Consider the following 20,897-nt stretch of genomic DNA (forward strand, 5'->3'; position numbering starts at 1 on the left):
AGTGGCTCATGCAGTTCTTCACAGAGGAAACCACCATACTCCAATCTGGTTGGTGATATAATTCTATATGCTTTGGAACCAGAATAAAGAAGACTTCCTCGCGGTTTTAGTAATTTTGAACAAAGACCAAAAGACTAAGAAATCTTTTTGAAGAATCACATGAAAAAAAATTTGTTGAATCAGCAGGCTAGGCTGGCACGGCCTTGGGGAGCGGGCCTCTGGGCCAGAATGGAACAGAACAGGCAACAAACGAACAAAAAAATCCCAAATCCAGAATCCAGAAGACTGAAAGGGGTACGTGAAGAAAGAAATTGGAAGATCATGTTAAAGTGTAAAGGATAACAGAAGGATCTCTGCCTTTTCTTCCTTAAAATGCCTGCCTCCCAGTTATCAGATAAGGGCCTAAGGTTTGCTGATGCAAAGAACAGATGCGAGGCCATCTTTTTACGATGGGGTATGATGGCTTGGTCTGCTTAAGGGCATTTGGTAAGATGATAAATACAAATGTATTAGGATCCATGAGTACATTAAAGCAGGCTTGGGAATGCTTAGCCAAGAAAGAAACCCTGAATGAAAAGGAGGCAGAGAGGTGAGTTTTGCTGTGGAGGAGGCCAGGCAGGGACTGGGAAGCAAGGGTTTCCTCCTCTTGGAGCCAGAAAGCGCTGTGACTGCCCTTGGGCCACTGTGGTGAATACCGAGGAGTGGGTTGCAGAGGTGCTGGGGCACAGCTGAAGACAGGTATTCTCTGGGTCCTACCTGTGCCCTGGGCTAGTCTTTAACAAACAGAATCTTTCAAGGGCCAGCACCTTCACATGGTCTTCAGTCATGGCTTGTAGATTGGTGGTGTTTTCTGAATGAGACCTCTATGTGTCGTTGGAATTCAGAGAAGACCGAGAGAACGAAGGTTGACCAAAGCGTTGCCCAAGTTGCTTTTGTTTTAAAGTTCACATCAAAGACGTCACCGCGATGTCTTCTTTGTCTGAATCAGGAATACTTTTTGCTCACATCTTCTCACAGCATATAAATTTATAACTTTGGGATGAAGCTTATTTCTTGGGAAAAAAAACCATACTGGCAAATCAGTTGGATCATTCCAACTGTGCTAGAGGCAGGATCTGACAGCTTTTCCTGAGCTCATGTGGGCCTAATCAGCTCAAGAAGAAAAGCCACGTTGGTCCCAGTTTGAAAGAGATTTTTAGTGTGTAATAAATTAGAGAACTTGAAAAATACAATAAAAGAAAAAACCCCTCTCTTGATTCTCTGCTATCTAGTAGCTGCTGTTGTTATTTTTGAGTCATAGGTTTGAACAGTAGGGAGAAATGAAGGGATATTTAGGTTAGTCCTCCTCACAAAGTCCCTTTTGTGGAGAAACCCAGAAATAAGTCCAATATAACCTGGTCGATGTGACAGTCCTTAAAAGAGGTTAACTGGGTGGGCGGTGGTGGTGCAGACCTTTAATCCCAGCACTGGAGAGGCAGGCAGGTGGATCTCTGTGAGTTCGAGGCCAGCCTGGTCTACAGAGCAAGTTCCAGGACAGACAGGGAGGCCTACACAGAGAAGATCTGTCTCAAAAGCAAAACAAAGACTTCTCATCAAGCCAGCGAGCCCCGGGGTATGTTCACAGCATGCGCTGAAACAAGAAGGAAGCAGAGGGAGAAGAAAAGCATGTCGATTAAGGCTGAGGACTGCTGACACGTGACCTGGCATCATCCTTGTGCCTTGTTCTGAAGTTTACATTCTGCCATCAAGATTCTTGGGTTGAACTGACTGATCACATCAAAACATCTTTAGAGTTATGTTTTTAAGGGTATATGGTAAAGTATTAGTTTTTGTTTTAAAATCTCAGAGAATTTCAATGGCCTTTTCCTTAGATTTTTTTTTTTTTTTTAACAAAGTGTCTATGAAGATACAGGAAGGAGAAATAGGTTTGCCTAGGTTTTCTCAGAATGGTCCAGGCACTATTTTCTTCTTTATTACTCCTGGTCTAAGCTGGCTTCAGTGGCCTCTGTTCTATGGGAATGCTGCTCGCCACCCCACCTTCCTTCCTCACTGAAGGCTCCTTAGGGTTACAAACTGCGTCTTGAGACACCTGAGCCTGCACTTGGGTGAAGAACCCAGTGGGAACAATCTGAGTCCTCCTGGTTGAGGCCTGCCCACCACTGAAGGTCTGTTTGACTAGTCAAAAACGCTACCCTATTTCTAACTGGAAAGGAGGTGGCAAACATATTCTAAAGCCAACTGTGAAGTGCTTGCATTTTAAAACATGTGACCTTTGATAACAAATACCTCGATGGGATGATAATATTTATTGAATGTCTGTTTAAAATGACACTCGAGCTCTTGACTCAGGACCACAGGCTGGCACACAAGAAAGTTATGTGTGTCAATACTAGTCGTTTTACTCTAAACCCCACAAACGGTGTTGGTGTGGGGTACATCTGTGTCCCAGCACATGGTTCCCAACAGAAGGATTTACGTTTTCCTTTGGGAAAACTTTGTCCCCAGACGTGGACAATGACATGATGCCAGTGTCTGCGGCAGGGATACCATTCTATTAGTAAATTCAAACAAATCAGTGCAAATGTGCCTCCAGAAATAGGAAGAGGAGAGAGAGCGAGCGAGAGAGCGAGAGCGAGAGCGAGAGAGAGAGAGAGAGAGAGAGAGAGAGAGAGCGCTGGAGTCTAAATAGCGAGGTAGCTATGTCTCAGGAAGAAGGGAGCGGTGGAATGGGGTCTGTAGAGCCCTCCTTTAGCACAGCGCCTCACAAAAGGACATTTAGCGGTCTGCATATGCATTCAAAAAGCTCCAATACTTGGTGCTTTCAGGTAAGGATAGAATAACTAGGAAACTGTGAGCTCATTGGAGAGACCACACTTCACATTCACACAGCTGAACAAAGAGCTTCATTATCATCCAGGCAACAGGGGGATGCCTGCAACTGCGGGACCTTACCCCTCACTGAGCTAACCTCATCCATAGCTGTGCAGCAGAGAGACGGGCACCCTTTGCGCGGAACTCAAGGATGATTTCTGAATGCTTTGAGGGGTAGGAGAGAGAGAGAGAGAGAGAGAGAGAGAGAGAGAGAGAGAGAGAGAGAGAGAGAGAGAGGGAGAGAATATGTGTTTAAGTAAGAGGGCATGTGCTAACATCATGCTTTCTACTTAATGCCACAGTTGGGTGCTTAGCTGCGGCCACTGGTTTTCTCTCTACATTCACAAAACTGGCAGATGAAACATGAAAAAGAATACTGACTCTTTAATCTCTGCTTCTTTACCCAAGGCCCAAGGCAGGCTGACAGGGAACTTCATTCTGGAAACAGACTTTTTGAAAAAAAAAAAAAAAAAGAAATTCTGGATGACTTTTTCCTCTGCTTTTGAGAACCGTAAGCTACTGGAGAATGAACCCAACGCAGGCTTAAAAAAAGAACAAATTTCTTTATCTAAAAAGTGAAAGTCCTTGATGCTTCCAGGAAGGTCATTGTCAAAATCCATGGGAGTCACAGCATTGTAGCTGGAGACTGTGTTAAGAGTTTTATTTACTTGCGATGGAGACAGTTTTTTTTTTTTTAATTAGAATTCCTCAGAGCATCACCTGAGGCTCTGATGCCAGGCACACTTTTCCTATGGATTTTGCAATTAGTGAACTAGCTATGTCTTAGATGGCAAGCATCCACAAATTGTTTTTTTTTTTTTGTTCCCTCTTTTCCTTTTGTAAATCTGTGTGCTGAGCAGTATTTGGTAACGCTGACTGAGGTTTGATATTTGATGGAGTGCCAAGCTTAGAGACAACGGACCTGTGGATGTTCTATGAAATGATTACACGTCAGATATGGATCCCCTCTAACACTAGCGACAGGCCCTGCCTGAGCCGTTAGCTGTGGTTTAAACCCCAGAAGAGGTGTGGTCTTCTCGCCCTGCCAATTGATAGATCTTCATTAACTGCTAATATTGAATCATGCAGAAAACTTTGCATCGATTTAGGACAGGCCAATTTGTTCAGTTTAAAAAACAAATTTCCCATCCTCTTCATGATGACGTACTGAATTGGAGGCCAAGGCGTTTAAATACTGTTGACATCAAGGTGGTGTTCTCAGACAGTGAGTCAAAGGGATGGTGGGAGGAGTGGCCGCTGAGATCTTAGTTTATTCTGAAATTTTTACGTGTGCAGGAGTTCTACCTGCATGTATGTGTGTGCACAACATGTATGTCTGGTGTCCATGGGTCACCTGGGATTGGAGTTACAGACAGCTGGTTATGATCTGTCAGGTGTGTGCTGGGAATTGAACTCTGCCCCCTGGAAAAGCAGCAAGTGTTATTAACCACTGGACCAACTCTCAGAGTTTTCTCAAGCTGTTTTTAGTCCAACTAGGGAGTTTCAGTGCTACTCATTCTTGCCCCTTTCAACCTACAATAGTGAAGGATGGCTTTGTATTCCGGCTTCTAGACCTTTCGTTTTGAATAGATTTGCTGTCTAAGGAGAAGCAGCAACCTCTTTAGCATGGCATCAGGAAAGGATTCTGGCTATGAATGAGGGAAAGGGTAGATTTTTTCAGGCACCCAGGAAGGCTTTCTTTGGAGCGCTTTACTGTGTGTTAGGTGGTAGGAGATTATGGTAAGTAGTCTGTCCACGGACCTGCCCACTGATGGGCAGTGCTGTCTGTCAATTAGTGCTCATTAATCCCCGCCCCTAACACTGGGCAGCTGACCTCATGGAGGAGTCACCAGTGTGAAGATGGTTGAAAAGTTTTCTCCAGTTGTCTCTAAAGGGATCGAGGCGTCTCCCCTTCTCCATCAGGTTATAATGGTGCCAACCACATGGGAAGCGGTGTGTCACATGGGCTAAAGTGACGTGGGCTGGGTCAGGTCCTCCCCTTCGGAGTATTAGAGGTTTAGAGACTCAAGGTAGAAAGGGACAGAGGGGATAAGATGGACCAGTCTAACCTCAGTGGACCCTGCAGTTTTGGACATAGTCATTCTGTTGAGCCGCAACCATCTTCATAAAGAAGCTTAGGGTTGTGGGGCACAGATGTCCTGCATTACAAGTCAGCCATATTTCATTTATCTGATACTTTCTCACGAAAACGTTCCCCCACACCGTGGTCAGCGCTAGTTGTCCACTGAACAGACCCTGCCCCTCCCTTCTGGATAGCTGAACTCTGTTTTATGTCTTTATGGCCGACTCCAAAGTATTGTGGCGGGGGCGGGGCGGATGATAAGCCGTTAACCACAGATAGGATGAGAAGCCTGTTGCAACCACAAACAGTGATTCCATCCTCTGACCAGGGTGTGACTTAGGTATGGGCATGATGGTAGGAGGAGAAGGAGACACAGGTGTGCTTCTCTCACCGGGTGGGAGGCTCCGGGAACGCCTGTGAATACACCAGTGATTAACCATTTCCTGAAGTAATGCTTGACGGGAATGGGAGCTAGTTACTGGATCATGAGGACACAATTCAGATAGTTAAAAAGGAACTTGTTATTTCACTTATGTTTCTATTACACGCAACAAGGTATGTTTTAGTTGGCTATGCCCCTCCCCAAAGCTCCATGAAGCCAGACAGAATGTGGGCCTTGATTGGGAGGGGTTAGTTAACCTCACAATTTTAGACACACTGTTGGATACCAGCCACATACACGGATTAAATTCCATGTTGTTCAACTGGACCTAAACACATTTTAAAGGATCTTTCCCAATAAGCAGGCTATCATTTTAAAGAAAATAGATAACTCACACAAGATCAAGACTAGGTCATAGGAGAACAAAAGTGATGGGGTTGATGCTATTTAGGTCAGTCGACTTAGGTGGAATGGATGATTTAGCAGTATTGATTTTTTTTTTCTGAATCATGTCTTATAGGAGTAATGGGTTATTTTTGTTGTTGTTGTTGAATTAAAAAAATCAAAACAGAAGCAGCTATTTGAGTGATACTAAAGGCCAAGAATCCGCTGGAGAATTGAATTGATCAGTCAAATCAAAGCTGTAGTTCACTTTCCGGAAAGAGATTTTGTGTCCCACGCCTCCCTATAGTTGTCTACTCCTGAGATCTTGGTACCCCTGTTTCTCCTGCCATTGTGGCTTCTACCATCATCTTTCTAGAGCTAGGGGCCCCGTGTGCCTCCCCTGGGGCTGCTTCTCCATCTTCCCTTTGGATGCCCCCACCTCTGCCATCTCTATATTTTATTCATGCATTTAATAGTCTTTTTGTTACATATTCAGAGTTGGCTGTCTCGTGCTGCCTTCCCCTACTTTGAACCCCTTATTTTGAAACCTCCTAGTATATATGGTAAGGAGTCAGGAACGCTACACGAAGGGGAGCAGGGAAAATGCCCCAAGGAAATTAAGTATTCATAGGAAAATAGTGCTTTGGAGGAATTTCCTTTTCCTTCTCCAGCTGGATATCATTACTTCTGACACAGAGCAAATACTTTGCCTGTACGCTTGTATGTGCTCTGCAAGCATGAGATGCCTGCAGAGGTCAGAAGAGGGCACTGGAGACCCGGAAACTAGAGTGACAGATGGTGCTTAGCCACCATGCGGGTGCTGAGAACCAAACCCAGGTCCTCCGCGAGTGTAGCAAGTGCTTTTAACCATGAAGTCGTCTCTCCAGTCCCAATTCATATCATTTTTTAAAAAGTCAAGTTTACCAAACAACTATGGAGTCATTTCATTAGAACACGGACTGGGGTACTGCCAGAATCACCCTGTCACTCCGCTATCGCCAACAAAACCAGTCCAGAGCTAGAGAAAAGCGAACATCAGGTGCGCAGTTGGTTTGGATTTACCAATCACTGACTGCTGATTGACACCAGCGTGGTCAGTTGGATCCGCAGTGTGAGGGGCGTCAGCAAGTGATCGGATACAACAAACCCTGGATTCTGACGTAGTAAATCTGGCATCGGCCAGAAGTCTTGCACGTCTACAAGCTCCTCACGCATGTCTACACTGCTCCTGAATGGGGCGACAAGTGGCCAAGTGCTAGGCTGCAGGGCAGGCTGACTTGCTGGTCCTGTTCCCTGTGCTGGCCAGCCATGGACTTGCAAAGCCCGGATCAGTATTGCTCCCAAAAGAAAGATTCAGACTACTGACTCTGAATTTCTCCTGCTGCCGTGACAAGTCTCTGCAGCTAACGGACAGGCTGCGGTGGCTCCCGGAAGAAGAGCAGCCCCTGCATCAGCTACTCAATGGGTTTTCTTCCATGGAAATTTTCATACATGTAAGGGAGAGGAGGAAAAAATTCTTCTGCTTTGGGAAAAAGTCCAGGCAAAGGCCAGGTTGTAGCAAAATCCCTGAAGATGCCAGCCAGCCCAAACTGCAGAAAGCCCCTGGTGCAGTCTGTATTTGGCTCACCCATCAAACTAACTTTCCTTCCTTCCTCCCCTCGCTTGCAGCTTCCTTGTGTGTGAGCCATGGCTGCATATCCAAATCAACAATTAAATCCCCCCTTTGTTTGTGTGGCAGATGACAAATGCATGGAGGACATCTTGTGTTGCCTAGGCAAGCAGGGCACTTACTTTGATTGATGCTCAGTTGTAGAAAAAAATGAGCTGGGAAGGAATTACAATGGAGGGCCTGCAGACTGGAAGGGGATATACTAATTAGTCCTGCATTAAGCAGTCTGCTTGCATTTGGCGATGGGATGCCTTCAGGAGGGAAGTGTAGGGGTTATTGATGCAAAGCAGCATGGAATGCATTATGCCAGGTAGCTGTATATTCATTTTGCTAAAAAATGTATCAAGAAGCAAACACTTTGGCTACCGTGTATTTTTTTTTTTTTAAACACTCACCCTCAAGTATATTGGGTCAGCCAAGCTTTTTCTCTCTACTTGGTCCTGTAGGCAAGGGGGCAGCCCTTTTGTTTCTCTGAAAAGACTTCCAGAGCTTCTTTTTCATCCTCGGTAAGGTACTAGAGGAAGGCGAAGCTGCTATCTTATCTACAGTTCATGTTTGTCTTCTCTGAATCCTACTGCAGAGTCTTGAGTCTTGTTGGTGGAACAACAACTCACAGGTGGAGAAAGACACGCCCCTTTCTGAGGTTGTCGAGGGTTGCTGATTTGACCCAGGACAAAGCCGACGGGTGTATTGAGACAAACAGCACAGACTGTAGGCAAAGGCTTTATTATATAGGAATAAAGACCACACAAAGCCCATGCCTGTGTTTGTTTGACTTAGAAGTTCCTGTTGTAGGTCACTGGCAGAAGGAGTGTTTTGTGCTGAAACATCTCATAATTCAAGGGTGACCCAGATGCTCTAGGGGGCTGGGACATGTGATCTAGGGGACACGAATGGTCATCTCTAGGTCACTTGCTCCCGAGCAATGGAAGACTAGAGGGCATTGCAGAGAGAAAGGTCCCCAAGTCATCACTGTCATATGCAGTTTAAAATTCAACCCTTGAAATGCTGATTTAGTCCATTTGACCTGAAGAACCAGTGAAACTGGGTTTAATGAAGAGAAGGCACAGAGGTCTTTTGTCACGGTGGGAAATAAACAGACTTGGACTCCCTTGACTTCAGAGCCGCGGTTACTAGGTAAACTAAGCGTCAACTCCTGGTAATCCTGACGCCTCTCTGCAGGGATTACAGATAGGAGCCACCAGACCCCGTTGACGCTGTGACTCTGTTTGTGGAGATCTGTCTGGCGTACACCAGGCATTTTGAACTTGCCCAGTGGAAAGCAGGTGGTCCCGTATTCTAGGCTCCTTTTCTGAATCGTCTAATCCTGTTGCAGCCGAGATTTCTCGTCACTGTTCTAAATCTAGGGACAAGTTCATTCATGGATTTATAGATACCGATGCTGAGGAAAGATGCCAATGATAAAGATAGAATTTCTAGTCCTCAAAGACAGCTGAACCCCCTTTTCTTTAAGCTTTAGCTATGACTCAGAGTATAAGACAGATATCAGAATATCTGAAGTATGATCAGATGTCGAAACCCGCCTTTCACAGACAGACCAGGAACTGTGCCAATAGCTCTAGGAGGAAAAGCTAAATAGTTAATGTGGTTTATTTTTTAACCATCTCTTTGTTTTAGAATTCTATCTTATTCTTGAACTGATTCTATGTCACTGTGACCTTCTCCTGCCAGGAAGGCACAGTTGAGGCCTCCTTCAGTAATAGCCTAGGGCTTTGGACAGGCAAGATGCTGTGTTGGCTCCTTGCCTTTTCTTCCAGTGTTTACACAACCAAGACTTATTACATGCTCTGTCATTTTGTTACTGGGCTGGCTTTGGTCTGAGGATTAGGTAAACATCAGACATTCCATCACACAATTTTAAACTCAATCTTACTTTATAATGATGTTAATGTTTATTGTACCAAGCGAGATGCATTTGTATATTCCAGCATCTTATTTCATCACAGAATGCAAAACCTGACATTGGAATCAGCTTGATGTGTGTGTGTGTGTGTGTGTGTGTGTGTGTGTGATTGAAGATATTAAGCGCTACAAGAACATTGGAATTTCAATCTGATTAGGATCAAAATTCTGCAGGATCAAAACACTCCTTTTCCTCCCCCTACAGTTTGACTAATTGTGCGCTACTTGACATTGTGGGGTTGCTCCACAGCATGATAGCTAAATGTGTGAAGTGTATTTTACTGTGCAGAGTGATCAGCGCCTTCTATTTGTTTTTCATGTATTTAAGGTTATTAAAAGAACTCAAGATGAGAAGTCATGTGTGCACGTTAAAAGTATGAACTCAATCATTGTTAGGAGGCTAAATCATAAAGCAATAGCCAGTAAGTCAATATCAAGTAATGAAAAAAATTCACAGAATTTGAAAAGCATACCTTCTCTGTTTATTAGCCTGTAAGATAGCAGAGAAATTAGAACTGCATAGTGGTGGATGGTGTGTAGTTTATTTCCCAGCACTTTTAAATGACTGGCTACTGAAACAAGACAAGAGTGGATAGGAAAGGATGCCGGTAAGTGTATTTGCTGGCGATGTCTGCCTTTTGGGAAGGCATGCACTGCATGGCCCTGCATTCCCCAGGAGCTGTGCTTCTTCAAGCTGGGTATCAATTCTGAGAGAACCAACATGGTGTCGTCAAAATAAGGCCCACGAACGACAAAGTTCTTTTTAAATCAGCAGCAGGTTTTGGAATTTAGACCTTAATTAAGGCTCTCAAATGAAAAAGAACCCCCTGCGTTAGCCCTCCCCCAAAATGGGGGTGGGTCATTGTCTTGAAAACAGTATCTTTATTTTGTAAAAGTCTGTACGCCTGGCCTATAGAAATACACCCACGGGTCCCTTCAGAGACCTGTAGTTTCTAAATTTTTCCTGAATCCCCAGCAACAAAGAACCTGATGCTTCTGTTCAGGAAAGAGCAGCATTTTCTCCCCCCCTCCCCAATTAATTGAAGAGCCATCTGCTTCTGTGATACATAACACTCATTCGTTCTTAGCCACAATTGTGTTTCCTGACTCCTCAGTGAGCAATATCAAGGCACACGCCTAGCATGGGGAGAAGACTGGACTAGAGAGCAGCCATGGTCAAGCTGGGCCCAGAGGCACAGAGGCACAGGATCTGACACTGACTTCAGTCTCATGCCAGTTTTGCTAATATAGAGTTCAAGACATAGTACCATGGTGTTGACCACGTAGAGACTTGCTTGGGCTAGCTGAGTCTCTGTGAGGCTCTGAACCGCTGATCACAAAAGGCTGGGTAGCTGGGGAGTAGCTCTCCTCAGCTGTGACAGGAAGGGGCAAAGACTCCCGTGCTGGTCTTGGTGACAATGAGCCTCCATCTTGAGCTGGACTATGTCATGGGTAGTATGCTGCATATACTGAAAATTGGGCTTCTGAACTGTGTAGAACCTTCCAAGAATGTAGCTGATAAGCTGGTCTTTCAGGAAGTCTGTAGAACAGTCATATTCTTGGAGAAGGGAACTTCCACCAGTTCCCAGCTTCCTGAACCTCTTCTGTAGAAACAGGCTGGCGTACTCTGAGAGGAACCCGCATGCCGAGTCCGTTATGTGAGCTGTCGCTTAGACTCCACCAGAGCGCGGCTGCTCCTGACTCCCTTATCACAGAAGGTCCCTGTGAGTTCAGTCTGAGGTGAGGAGCCCAGATCAAGACTCAGAGTGAACACCAGTTTTTTACTCCCAGGAGTGGAAATCAGAAGTCAAGGCTCCTCCGTGTGAGCCTCTTTCAAGAAAGGCACTGCTCTTGACGGGTGCTGTGGTCTTGTGATGTGTCCTGTCCCTGTTCTGCAGGACTCTGCCCTTACCCAGTTTGCGCAGCTTAGGCAAGTAGGCTTTTTTATGAGGCTCTGGCCTATTTGAACTTGTCTTCAACTGTGTCTGGTTTGAAACCGAAACCACAAATTTCAAAGTGGGAAATTGCTGTCTAGAAAAATGAAGGGGTCAAGGAGGCGTTTAAGACGGAGGTTCTTTCTCTCTACTTCCTGCGAGAGACAGCACAGAGACCACACAATTCTGGAGGAGTGCCAAGAGATGGCAGAATTCCCTGCGCCCAAGGCCCAGCTTTCAATATAAGACCAATACCAGTTGCAATTATTGACAGTCATTTCAGATATAGACAGGAGACATGAAGGGGCCGGTCAGCACTGAGCCCCTCGATGTCAGAGAGAGACAGACAAATGGCGTGCGCCTAGGCTACATCCCCATAGAGGGGTACTTACGGTCCAGGTGACTGTGCCTGATGCCTTCCACATCCTCGGCATGGATGAAGTGGTAGCATCGTTTCCCTACGATGTCTACAGGGGTCAGGTCCATGTAATCACTAATCCTGCGAAGAGAACAACCCAGATTGGAACCAAGAAAGCAGGAAGCTAGAGAGACTGTCAAATAATGCGTGAGGCTGATCTAGCCACATTTTCATCATGCCAAGTACCTCTGAGGATGAGGCACTCCGAGCAAACGCTCTCAGCAGAGAAGATTATCTCAGTGGCAGATAACATTTTTCAAAATTTGGATATGTGCTAGATCAAGCAATTGCATTTAAGTAATTAGGTAGGTTTTTCCTTGGCATCAGAATGCACATTCAGACAACATAATTCCATGAAATTATTGCGGAACTGTAACAATGCAGGATCCTCATTACAGGCCAAGATAATTCAAGGTTACATAATAAAATAAAAACATGTTATGTTTATACCGAATGATTAGAGACACCTTTCATTTAAGCAGATTGGTCTACTGTTGGGTATTTCCATGAAAAAGGGATTCAACTGCTTCTTGGCACAAAGTCCAAATTGGCATTTCAAGGGATATAATTTAAATGCCGAGACATACAGATGCCTGGGGGTATTCTCTCTTTTAGTCTCAGTCATTTGGGAGCTCGGCTTTCACTCCTGGCTCTTTTAACTGGTGCTTTGTGGTAGATGCTACACAGAAACTTTTAAACCATTCCAGCAGCTTCTTCTGGGCCTGCACTTGACAGTGTGTGTGTGTGTGTGTGTGTGTGTGTGTGTGTGTGTGTGTGCGCATGACTGCCTGCCCGCTGTCCTCAGGCAGGGCACAGGAAAACAGAACCCACACTATAAAGCATGTAGGGGGCTCTGCCTTTTTATATAGGCATGTATAAAATGCCTATTACCTGCTGGATCGTTCATTTTGTTTGGTAAAAAATTTTGTTTAACTTAATTTTGTAGTCCTTTTAAAATTACTTATGACATAGGATCTATTCACATGTAGAGCGAATATTTGGAAATATCACCTTTAAGAGCCATGAGATTAGTCCTGGGTAACTGTGCCTGACCCACAGGATAGGGAACTAAGAAGGAATAGAAATGCAATGGAGTTGGCTGGACATGGCGGCACATGCCTGTAAACCTTCCGGCAGAGGCAGGAGGATCTTTGTGAGTTTGGATCTAGCCTGGTCTACACAGTGAATCCCAGGACAGCCTAAATAATTAGCTAAATAGTGAGGCCTTTCTTAAAAACAAACAAACAAAAACCAAAATAAAAAGAAATAAGTAAATAAATAAATAATAAATGCTTTGGGGCGTCATTAAAATATACTACTCCATGTAGTGAGTAGATTTCTCAATGTCTAGTCATTGACCTTTCTGACCAAACTAGAATTTGTAGTAAGAGAAGATTCCTTGGGGGTGAAAAGATGATTGGTTGCTTTGTTTGTGAGCTTACTTCCCAGTGACAGTTAACACGCCTTTTTGCAACAAAGGAAGCAGAATGTCACTAAAAGACGTTCTTAGTGTCTGTGACGTTTGCCAGTTTCTGAAAGCATTAGATGTTAGCTTTGTCCTGGGCCATCCTAAGGACTGCACAAGAACCGCCAAGGAGCTAGCTTAGCTTCTAGTTAACAATTTCCTAATTAAATAATAAACCCTTCTTCTGGAAAAAGCCAGAAAAAGAAAAGTTAACCTTGGTTAACTCTTGATTTGAATGAACACCTTCAAAAAGTCAGGACCAAGTCCTAAAAATGGACTAGAGCGTGTTGCGGTGAATGCTGTCAGTTCAGGGGTAGAGGAGTTCTTAGTAAATGCCCGGGAGCTCAACAGGCCGGGAGCTCGGCAGGCTGGAAGCAGAACTATCCTTTCCCTGTCCTTGTTCCCTCACCTGTAAATAACTTCAGGACTTGGTGAGGAGAGTTATGAATGGAATGAGATTAGCAGTGCCCAGAGTTTGGCAGCTTTTCTGTAAAGCAAATATGCAATTTTCCCTCAATAAAGGACTTTTTCAGAATTGCTGTCATCTTCATTTGGGGAAGGATTATGCATTGTTTTGGTTAATGGAGTGTTTTTTTCTTTTCTTTTTTTTTTTTTTTCTTAAGGAAAAAGCTAAGAGCAGGTCACAGAAAATAATCTCAATTGCTAGACTGGGGATATTGACAGCTTGTTAAAAAAATTAGTCACTTGATCACAGCAATGAAAACTAGTGGCATTCTGGGACAGGACAGCTGTTGGAAATTTGGCAGGTGAGTGGAGGCGGGTTTCTGGAGGGTTCTGAGGTGTGTCCATCTTCTGGCAACCTGTCTCCTTTCGCTGGTCTCTTCCACTCTCTCACATTTTAACTTAGAGACTAATGGCTTTATAAAAGCTCACAGCGTTCGTCCAGGGTGTGTATATATGGAGTTCCCCTCAGAGGTTATTTGGAATGAGTCCTTACCATTCACTCTGCCACCAAAGAAAACCAGGAGAATGGGAGCCCTTATGGCACGTGGCTAAGTTAGGGGCTTGTGAATCCTCCCTCTCCAAAACAAAGCTGGCCAGGCTGACAGGAGCGGTGATGGTACTTACCTCAGGGGTCAGGCGGAAATGGGGCTGCAGGGTGACTAACAGATGCCACTGTTAGCAGACGCCCACTCCTGCTAATCCTTCCGTCTGGCTACCTTGTCTTCCCTGACATCCCATGTCCCCTCTAGAACACCCGCGGCACACCCCAGTGGACAATCACAGTGAAGATGTTGTAAGTGCCAACAGAGCTTGAGCATGCTTAGAATTACTTATTGCAAAAACAGTGACAGAATCGCGACACTGTCTGCACCATTGTGCCTCAGAGCTCAGGGAAATAGACCATTCCTGAAGTCATCTCGGCTTGTGACTTTAGTAGCCCTTCCCAGTGGACTGGGTAGACGCAGGCGCTTCTGACCTTCCTCTTGGCTAGTGTCTGGAGAGGTCAATTACCCAAGCCACTTGATCATTCTGCTCTCCTGTTTCCCCTCTGAAGGCATTCCCAGGGCTCAGGGGATGTACATTGCCTCCAAACCTGACAACAGTCTATGGCCCCCCAAGCTTCTTCCCTCAGCTCCTTTGGTGTATTCGGGCAGAACCAGGGGATGGGCAGTTTCGCCAGGCTGATTTCCCAAGACTGATGCACAGGTAGCCCCCAGTCCTCCGCTCTCTCTGCTTCCCGATTCTCCCCTCATGTCCGTCAGACGGGCTGGTGACTTCTAGGTGAAAGGTCAGTAAGGTGCACCATCTCCCATCACTGTCCCTTACTTTGTGCTTAATGGAAAAAGTGAACTTTCAAACCAAAGGCTAAAGAGTCCTTTTTGTAAAAGCTCAGTCTTGGGGAAGAACTGCCAACTCATTTCTAGGATGAGTCATCTTTTTTTTTTTTTAATTGATAAAAGAGAAATCGTCGCATGACAGTTTTATTTAATACTGTTGCCAATTCCTTTTGCGGCAGATTTCCTCTGGGGGCCTCGGATTCTCATCTGTCTTATGCTGTGTCTGGGAGGATACTGCCCGTCAGAGGCAGAACCCTTGAATTAGTGGGAAGCAGGTCACCCAGAGGCATAGGAGATGCCTTTAACTGCATCATTCTGCCAGTAGCATCCCAGCCCAGCTCTCTACTTGGGTCCTCAGCCAAAATGGACCTTCTTTCTAGTGGATGGATGCCTGGGTATCCCAATCCATTCAATTGTTGTCCCAAATGGAAGTCAGGGAAGCAATGTAAATTTTAAATAAAAAGCATGTTTGGTGTCAGTCCAAGCAACCATTAAAAAACAAGATCAGGGTTTAATGTGCCTCACTGGGAAAGTAAAAAATCTTCCAGGCAGCCAAAAGCAAACCTTCACCAATGGGAAGTGTGCAATGGGCAGATGAAAAAGAAGGCATAGTACCTATTTTCACAGTAAATGATATTGAGGTCCATGTTTACTCGAGTGACGAACATATGGCAGTCAATTCTGACTTCGTTGATTGTAGGGGGAGGCAAGGCGTGGGCCACCACCACGAGACCCATGATTTGGCTGGGGACCGTCCTCCCGTGGGACAACGACACTCTGAGGCGAAGCCGGCCTGTTATGTGAATCACCTGGGGGAAAAATGAAGTACAGGACATCAGTCAGACGTACATCCCAGAAGTACAGGTTCTTTCTCCCCAAGAAGGAAAAATCTCATCAGAAAAAAAACAATGCGAGGTTGTACCTTCTATCGTATAGCGGCTGTCAGCGTGGCCTCGATGTAGTTATGGTGAAGCATAAATACACACTACCTGCCTTTTCCAGATAGCATCGTTATATAGTGCTGTGCTGTTATTTTTAAGGACCCCTCCCCCAACACATTTATAGAAAATTCATCTTCACATCATAGGCCTAAGATACTGAGCACTGAGCCAGCTGCAGAAGGAAATGTTTGAATTATTAGCCCTTGTTAGTAAAAGATGTCCTTGTCTCTCCGATTTTGGGATGAGAGAGATCGCATACCCATCTGCTTTTTGGAATTCGTGACTCACGGATTTCCTTCATTCAGAAAATTCAGTGAGCTTTACAAGAGTCAGACTGAGGGCGAAGGCATACACGGATTCTTTTGGTGACAGACATTTCTCAATGGGCAATACCAGGTGACCAGGAGTTCTGCGACTGGGTGGGTGTTGGGGGAGGCTGGCCTGTGATGCATTCTGTGAGTTCACATTCAGCAGAGTCAGGACGACGCACACCATATTTGTAGTATCTTGGATGTACTTGCTTAGGAACTCCAGAAGGAATATTGGGTGTTGTTTGGTTTATGAGCTGAAGTGTACACACAACCCAGAATCGGCAGAGGAGAACCACAGGGGCAGCTTTAGGAATGATGCCTTAGATAAAGCCATAAATGGGTGAAGACCGTGAAGGATTTTCTATGTTGTGCTTTAAGAAGGTAGATAGAAATGGGCAGTGTGTGTTGGGGCTTGGGAACACATGACCACATGCGCGTACCAACTCTTGCAGCATTCTGAGGCCCCTGTTATGTGTGGGATCATCCAAAGCAAGGCCAAACAAGAGACTACTGGGCAGTGTTCTACAAGGAGTCCTGTTCAGTGGCCGAGTTTCCACGTCTGCTTCCATCATGGAGAGTCCCACCACCTCTCAAGATTCCACATTTGCTCCCTCACCGTGCGGAAGCAAAGTGGGTTGTACAGTCCCCTCTCCTTGCTTTGCCTTGCCCCTCCAGAACAATACAAGACTATCTGGAGTCTGCTCTCCTTTCCAGGGACTCGACCAGCAATTCCTTTTCCATTTTATTTATTTATTTATTTTTTGCTTCTCTTAAGTTATTCTGTTTTCCAAAAGCAATGCACACTCCTGTCAGTCAGGAAGCAGGATCAAAGCTTCCGGGGCTGCCCTTCAGAGTCCTGGCTGTTGTAAATAATGCCTCTCTCTGTCACCCTTCACATGAGCGCCCAGAGCCCAGGAGCGGGAGACACCAGCCAGGAGGATTATTTAGGTTATTTCAGCAGCGGCTTTTCGACCACCCACATTTGAAGTTGAGTAAATTCATACTTAATGCACCTTTGCTTTAAGCTTTGGTCAGATGAGCCACTTTATGAATATTTGAGACCGTTCCTGGAGGCAAGGGTGCTAAAACACCATCAGAGACACACATTTTTTATTTATTTTTTTATTTTTTGCAAGACCTCATTAACTAATAAAGAAATAGCTAAAAGAAACAGGATTAACTTCACAGGAGGGGTGTTGCAGCCCAGTCCTCCTCCCAGCTAGGCTTACATAGATGCTCATTTATCATGATATGTCTTATGTTATCAGGAAAACTCAGCCTCACAGAAACAGAGATCTATAAATGCTCAGAAAAACACACCCAGATATGATATGCCATATAATCCTCGCTTGATATTCTATTCCAAAGTAATTTCAGGGTGTCGGGGCTGGAGAGCATTCAGGGAAGGCAGACGAGGAGGTGCTCCTGCATCGCCTTAGCTGTCCCTGAGCTAGGCTTGACTGTGGTCATCGCCCTATCGGAGGGCAGACAAAGCAAGGTCCAGCTGGGTCTAGACCAGCAGTTACCTGATTCTCCTACCTGAGGCAACTCACGCAGCCTCTCTGTGTCTCATCCTCCCGCCAACCCCCGGGAAATGGGACTAACAGTGACTATTCCACGGTGGAGTTCTGAAAATAAAGGAGGGAGTTTGCTCTATAATCGGGAAGGGAGTCTCTGATCTTTAATGCTACCTTTGCCTTTAACATCAAGCAATAAGGCCCAAATAGCTATTTAGTGTTGGCCAAATACCTTATTTTTGGATAGATTATAACATTTCACATCCGGATGAAAATATGAATTTTCCTGTTCTTTGGTCAAAGTCTGGGAAATCCATTGCCTGCCTGGTCACTCGGCTTAGAAACGGCGAGTTGCCTGGAGCCTAGCTTTCTGGGTCTTGTGCGAGAGTCACTTGAGTACCATTGTGCCCGATTGTTTTTTTTTTTTTTTTTAATGTCACTACTCTTACTGAATGAAACATTAGAATTATATTCCAGATGGCAGCTTGCTGCTGCCCTAAGTAAAGTCGACGATGAATCTTCAGGACCATTTTACTTAGAACCCGAAGCTCATATTGCCGAGAAGTTCTGGGATGCTGCACAAATTATGCAGGAGAGAGAAAAGAGAGAGGGGGTAGGATTGAGAGGAATTCTTTTGGATCCCATGATTGAATTTTAGGGTTAAACTAATGTCTTCCCAAACCTATTTCATAATGCTTTTTACCTCCATGTGACTGGTTATGCTCAGATTCAGAATGAGTCTGATAACATTCATACAAACATGGATATATATATTCAAATTTCATTGTTGTCTTTAGGTTTAAGAGGTAAAAGAACAAGAATTGTCGGGAGGGCCTGGGTTCAAATCCAAACTCTGATATTTAAGGATGTCAAGAGAACTGAAATAGCTCAGTCACTAAATAAGATATTGAAAAGACTGCCATAAAGGTAAGAAATTCATGCATCCCTCCGTATCTGAGGCATTGGCTCTAGGACCCCCTAAAATACTGAAATCTGTATATAATTCAGAACCCCCCTCTTTTGAAGTTGGGTCCAGCTGACCTCAAACTCATTATCCTCCTGCCTCAGTCTCATGAATGCTAGAGTTGTGGGCAAGCATCAATGCTTGGTCATTTTTCAAGTTCTTTATATAGTAAAGTATTTGCACAGATCCTGTGAATATCCTCCTGTATATGCTAAGTTAGACCTAGATTACTTTTACTGTATAGTATAAGATGATAGGGAAAACATCTGTACATATTCAGTGCAGATGTGATGACGTCACCCCACATATTTTCCCTCTCTCATTGGTTGAAAACTTGGGTGTGGGATCTACGGATGCAGTAGGCCAGCTGTCCCTTGACAAAGATCTCGATCTCAACTTTTCATTTATTTATTTATTTATTTACTCATTCATTCATCCAGTGAGGTTGAAGAAAGGTGTGTGTGTGATCTTGCAGGGCGCCAGAGAACAGACCACAGGGATTCAAAGATTCAGACGGAGCCAGTCAAAACTTAAGTAATTCCTTCGGTGTGTTCATTAGGGAGAGATGATGCAGTGGCTGATGGAGGCATTGGCCCCCAATCCTGGTTATATGACACCCTCATCTGTAGATTCCTGGTCTCTCTCCCTGGGGTTCTGATTGGTAGGACCTGGCTGAGACGCCAGCATTTGTGAGACGTGTCAGAGAGGATGCTAACAACTACGGAACATCTGGCAGTTGTTCTGGAGTTACACCGGTGGTCCTTTACCTCCATACAACTGGGATCACGAGACTGGCCCTGAAAGTCTCTGTAGCTGTACCCAAAGCCAAATAAACAAGGGTCTCGGGGAGTGGGCACTGGTATCAATGTTTGCCCATAGGTCTTCCAGGCCACTGAGAAGAGAGACTGGGAATGTATATTAATTTATGTCTGCTCTAGCAAGTTTGTTCATAAGAAAATGATGGAAATTTCTTTGTGATTGTAAGACAGGAAGAAAACGTTTGACTAAAAGTATAGGAAGACTATATTATAATTATATTATATTGTTGACATAGGTAAAATCATGGAACAATGAGATAAAGAGACCAACAACAAAACAGGAAGAGGGGCCTGTGGGGAGAACCCAGGGCTCCAGGGACATTTCAGTTGGCATGGCAACTAGGGAGACAGAGATGGACCCCAAATTTCAATAGAGGTTGGGCAAAGGTCACGCCATCACTTAGGTGTTGGGGTGGGGTGGGAGGAGGTCGAGGTGGGTAAGAGCATGTGTGCATGCAGGCACATATTTGTATATGTGTATGTTATGTTTGAAGACCAGAGGTCAATGTTGCCTTCCTTCACTGAACTTGGAACTCAGCCATTCAGTGAGGGTAGCTGGCCAGTAACTCCAGGGATCCCCCTGTCTCTACCTGCCAGGAGCTGGGGTTACACACCTGTGCTGTACTGTTCTGCACCCAGGTTTAAATACCCCTGCTTGTGAAGCAGGCTCTCACTGGCTGAGCTGTCTCCCATATACCACAGCATAATGATGACAATGGCAATTGGGAAGGCAGGAACGTTTGGCCAATGTGAGGACATACACTATGTCCCTGGGATCATTCTGTGTTGAACATTCAGAGCGGATGGAGAAGGTGCCCAAGAGATGGACAGTAAGAGATGGGTATCTAAGTGGGTGTGACAATTGAAGGTATTGTTCCGGAAGGTTCTTTCTCCTTGGAGATGACAGCTAACAACTAAGAAACCCAATGACATTATCAGTGGAGAAAACACAGATAGGAGGAAAATGCCGAAGGCTATTTTTTTTTTTTTTTGGCCCCTTTGAGTACCTGAAGCCTAAGGCAATGTATGTTTTCAGGGTCCCCCCCCAAGCAGAGGCTTCCTTGTTCCATAACAGTTGGAGCCATCTTTTCTTCATTTGCAGTCACAGTTAACTATGGTCAGGAGACACAGCGTGATGAGAAACAGAGAGCAGGAGAATGTGGGGGGCGGGGGCGGGGGCGGGAGGGGAGCATTCATCTAACTTTTATGATAGAGTATGGTTATACTATCCATTTTATAATGAGTTATGATTCTTATGCTGGTGTATAAATTCAGCTTTCTCATTGGAAGAACATAGCAGACAATGGTTTGGGGCTATTGAAGTTTCAGGCATCCACTGGAGAGTTTTTGTTTGTGTTTTTGTTTTGTGTTAGGAATCAGACTGGACCCAGAGCCTGTGTACAATGGACGAACTC

General features: G+C 44.9%; 1 protein-coding gene across 3 annotated transcripts in view; it reads right to left on the reverse strand.

The window, feature by feature from the left end:
• Positions 1–20,897, reverse strand: part of Npas3 (neuronal PAS domain protein 3) — an 826,580-nt gene that overhangs the window by 11,505 nt on the left and 794,178 nt on the right. For all 3 annotated transcript variants that reach the window (XM_085697644.2, XM_085697643.2, XM_085697646.2), the window contains exons 8-9: positions 15,547–15,740; positions 11,639–11,745 (exon numbers count right to left, since the gene is read on the reverse strand). In XM_085697644.2, coding sequence (XP_085553770.1) covers positions 11,639–11,745; positions 15,547–15,740 — 301 coding nt within the window. The remainder of the gene's footprint in view (positions 1–11,638; positions 11,746–15,546; positions 15,741–20,897) is intronic.

The sequence above is a fragment of the Myodes glareolus genome, chromosome 11 (assembly GCF_982192425.1).
Source record: "Myodes glareolus chromosome 11, mMyoGla1.1, whole genome shotgun sequence".
Classification (NCBI taxonomy): Eukaryota; Metazoa; Chordata; class Mammalia; order Rodentia; family Cricetidae; genus Myodes; species Myodes glareolus.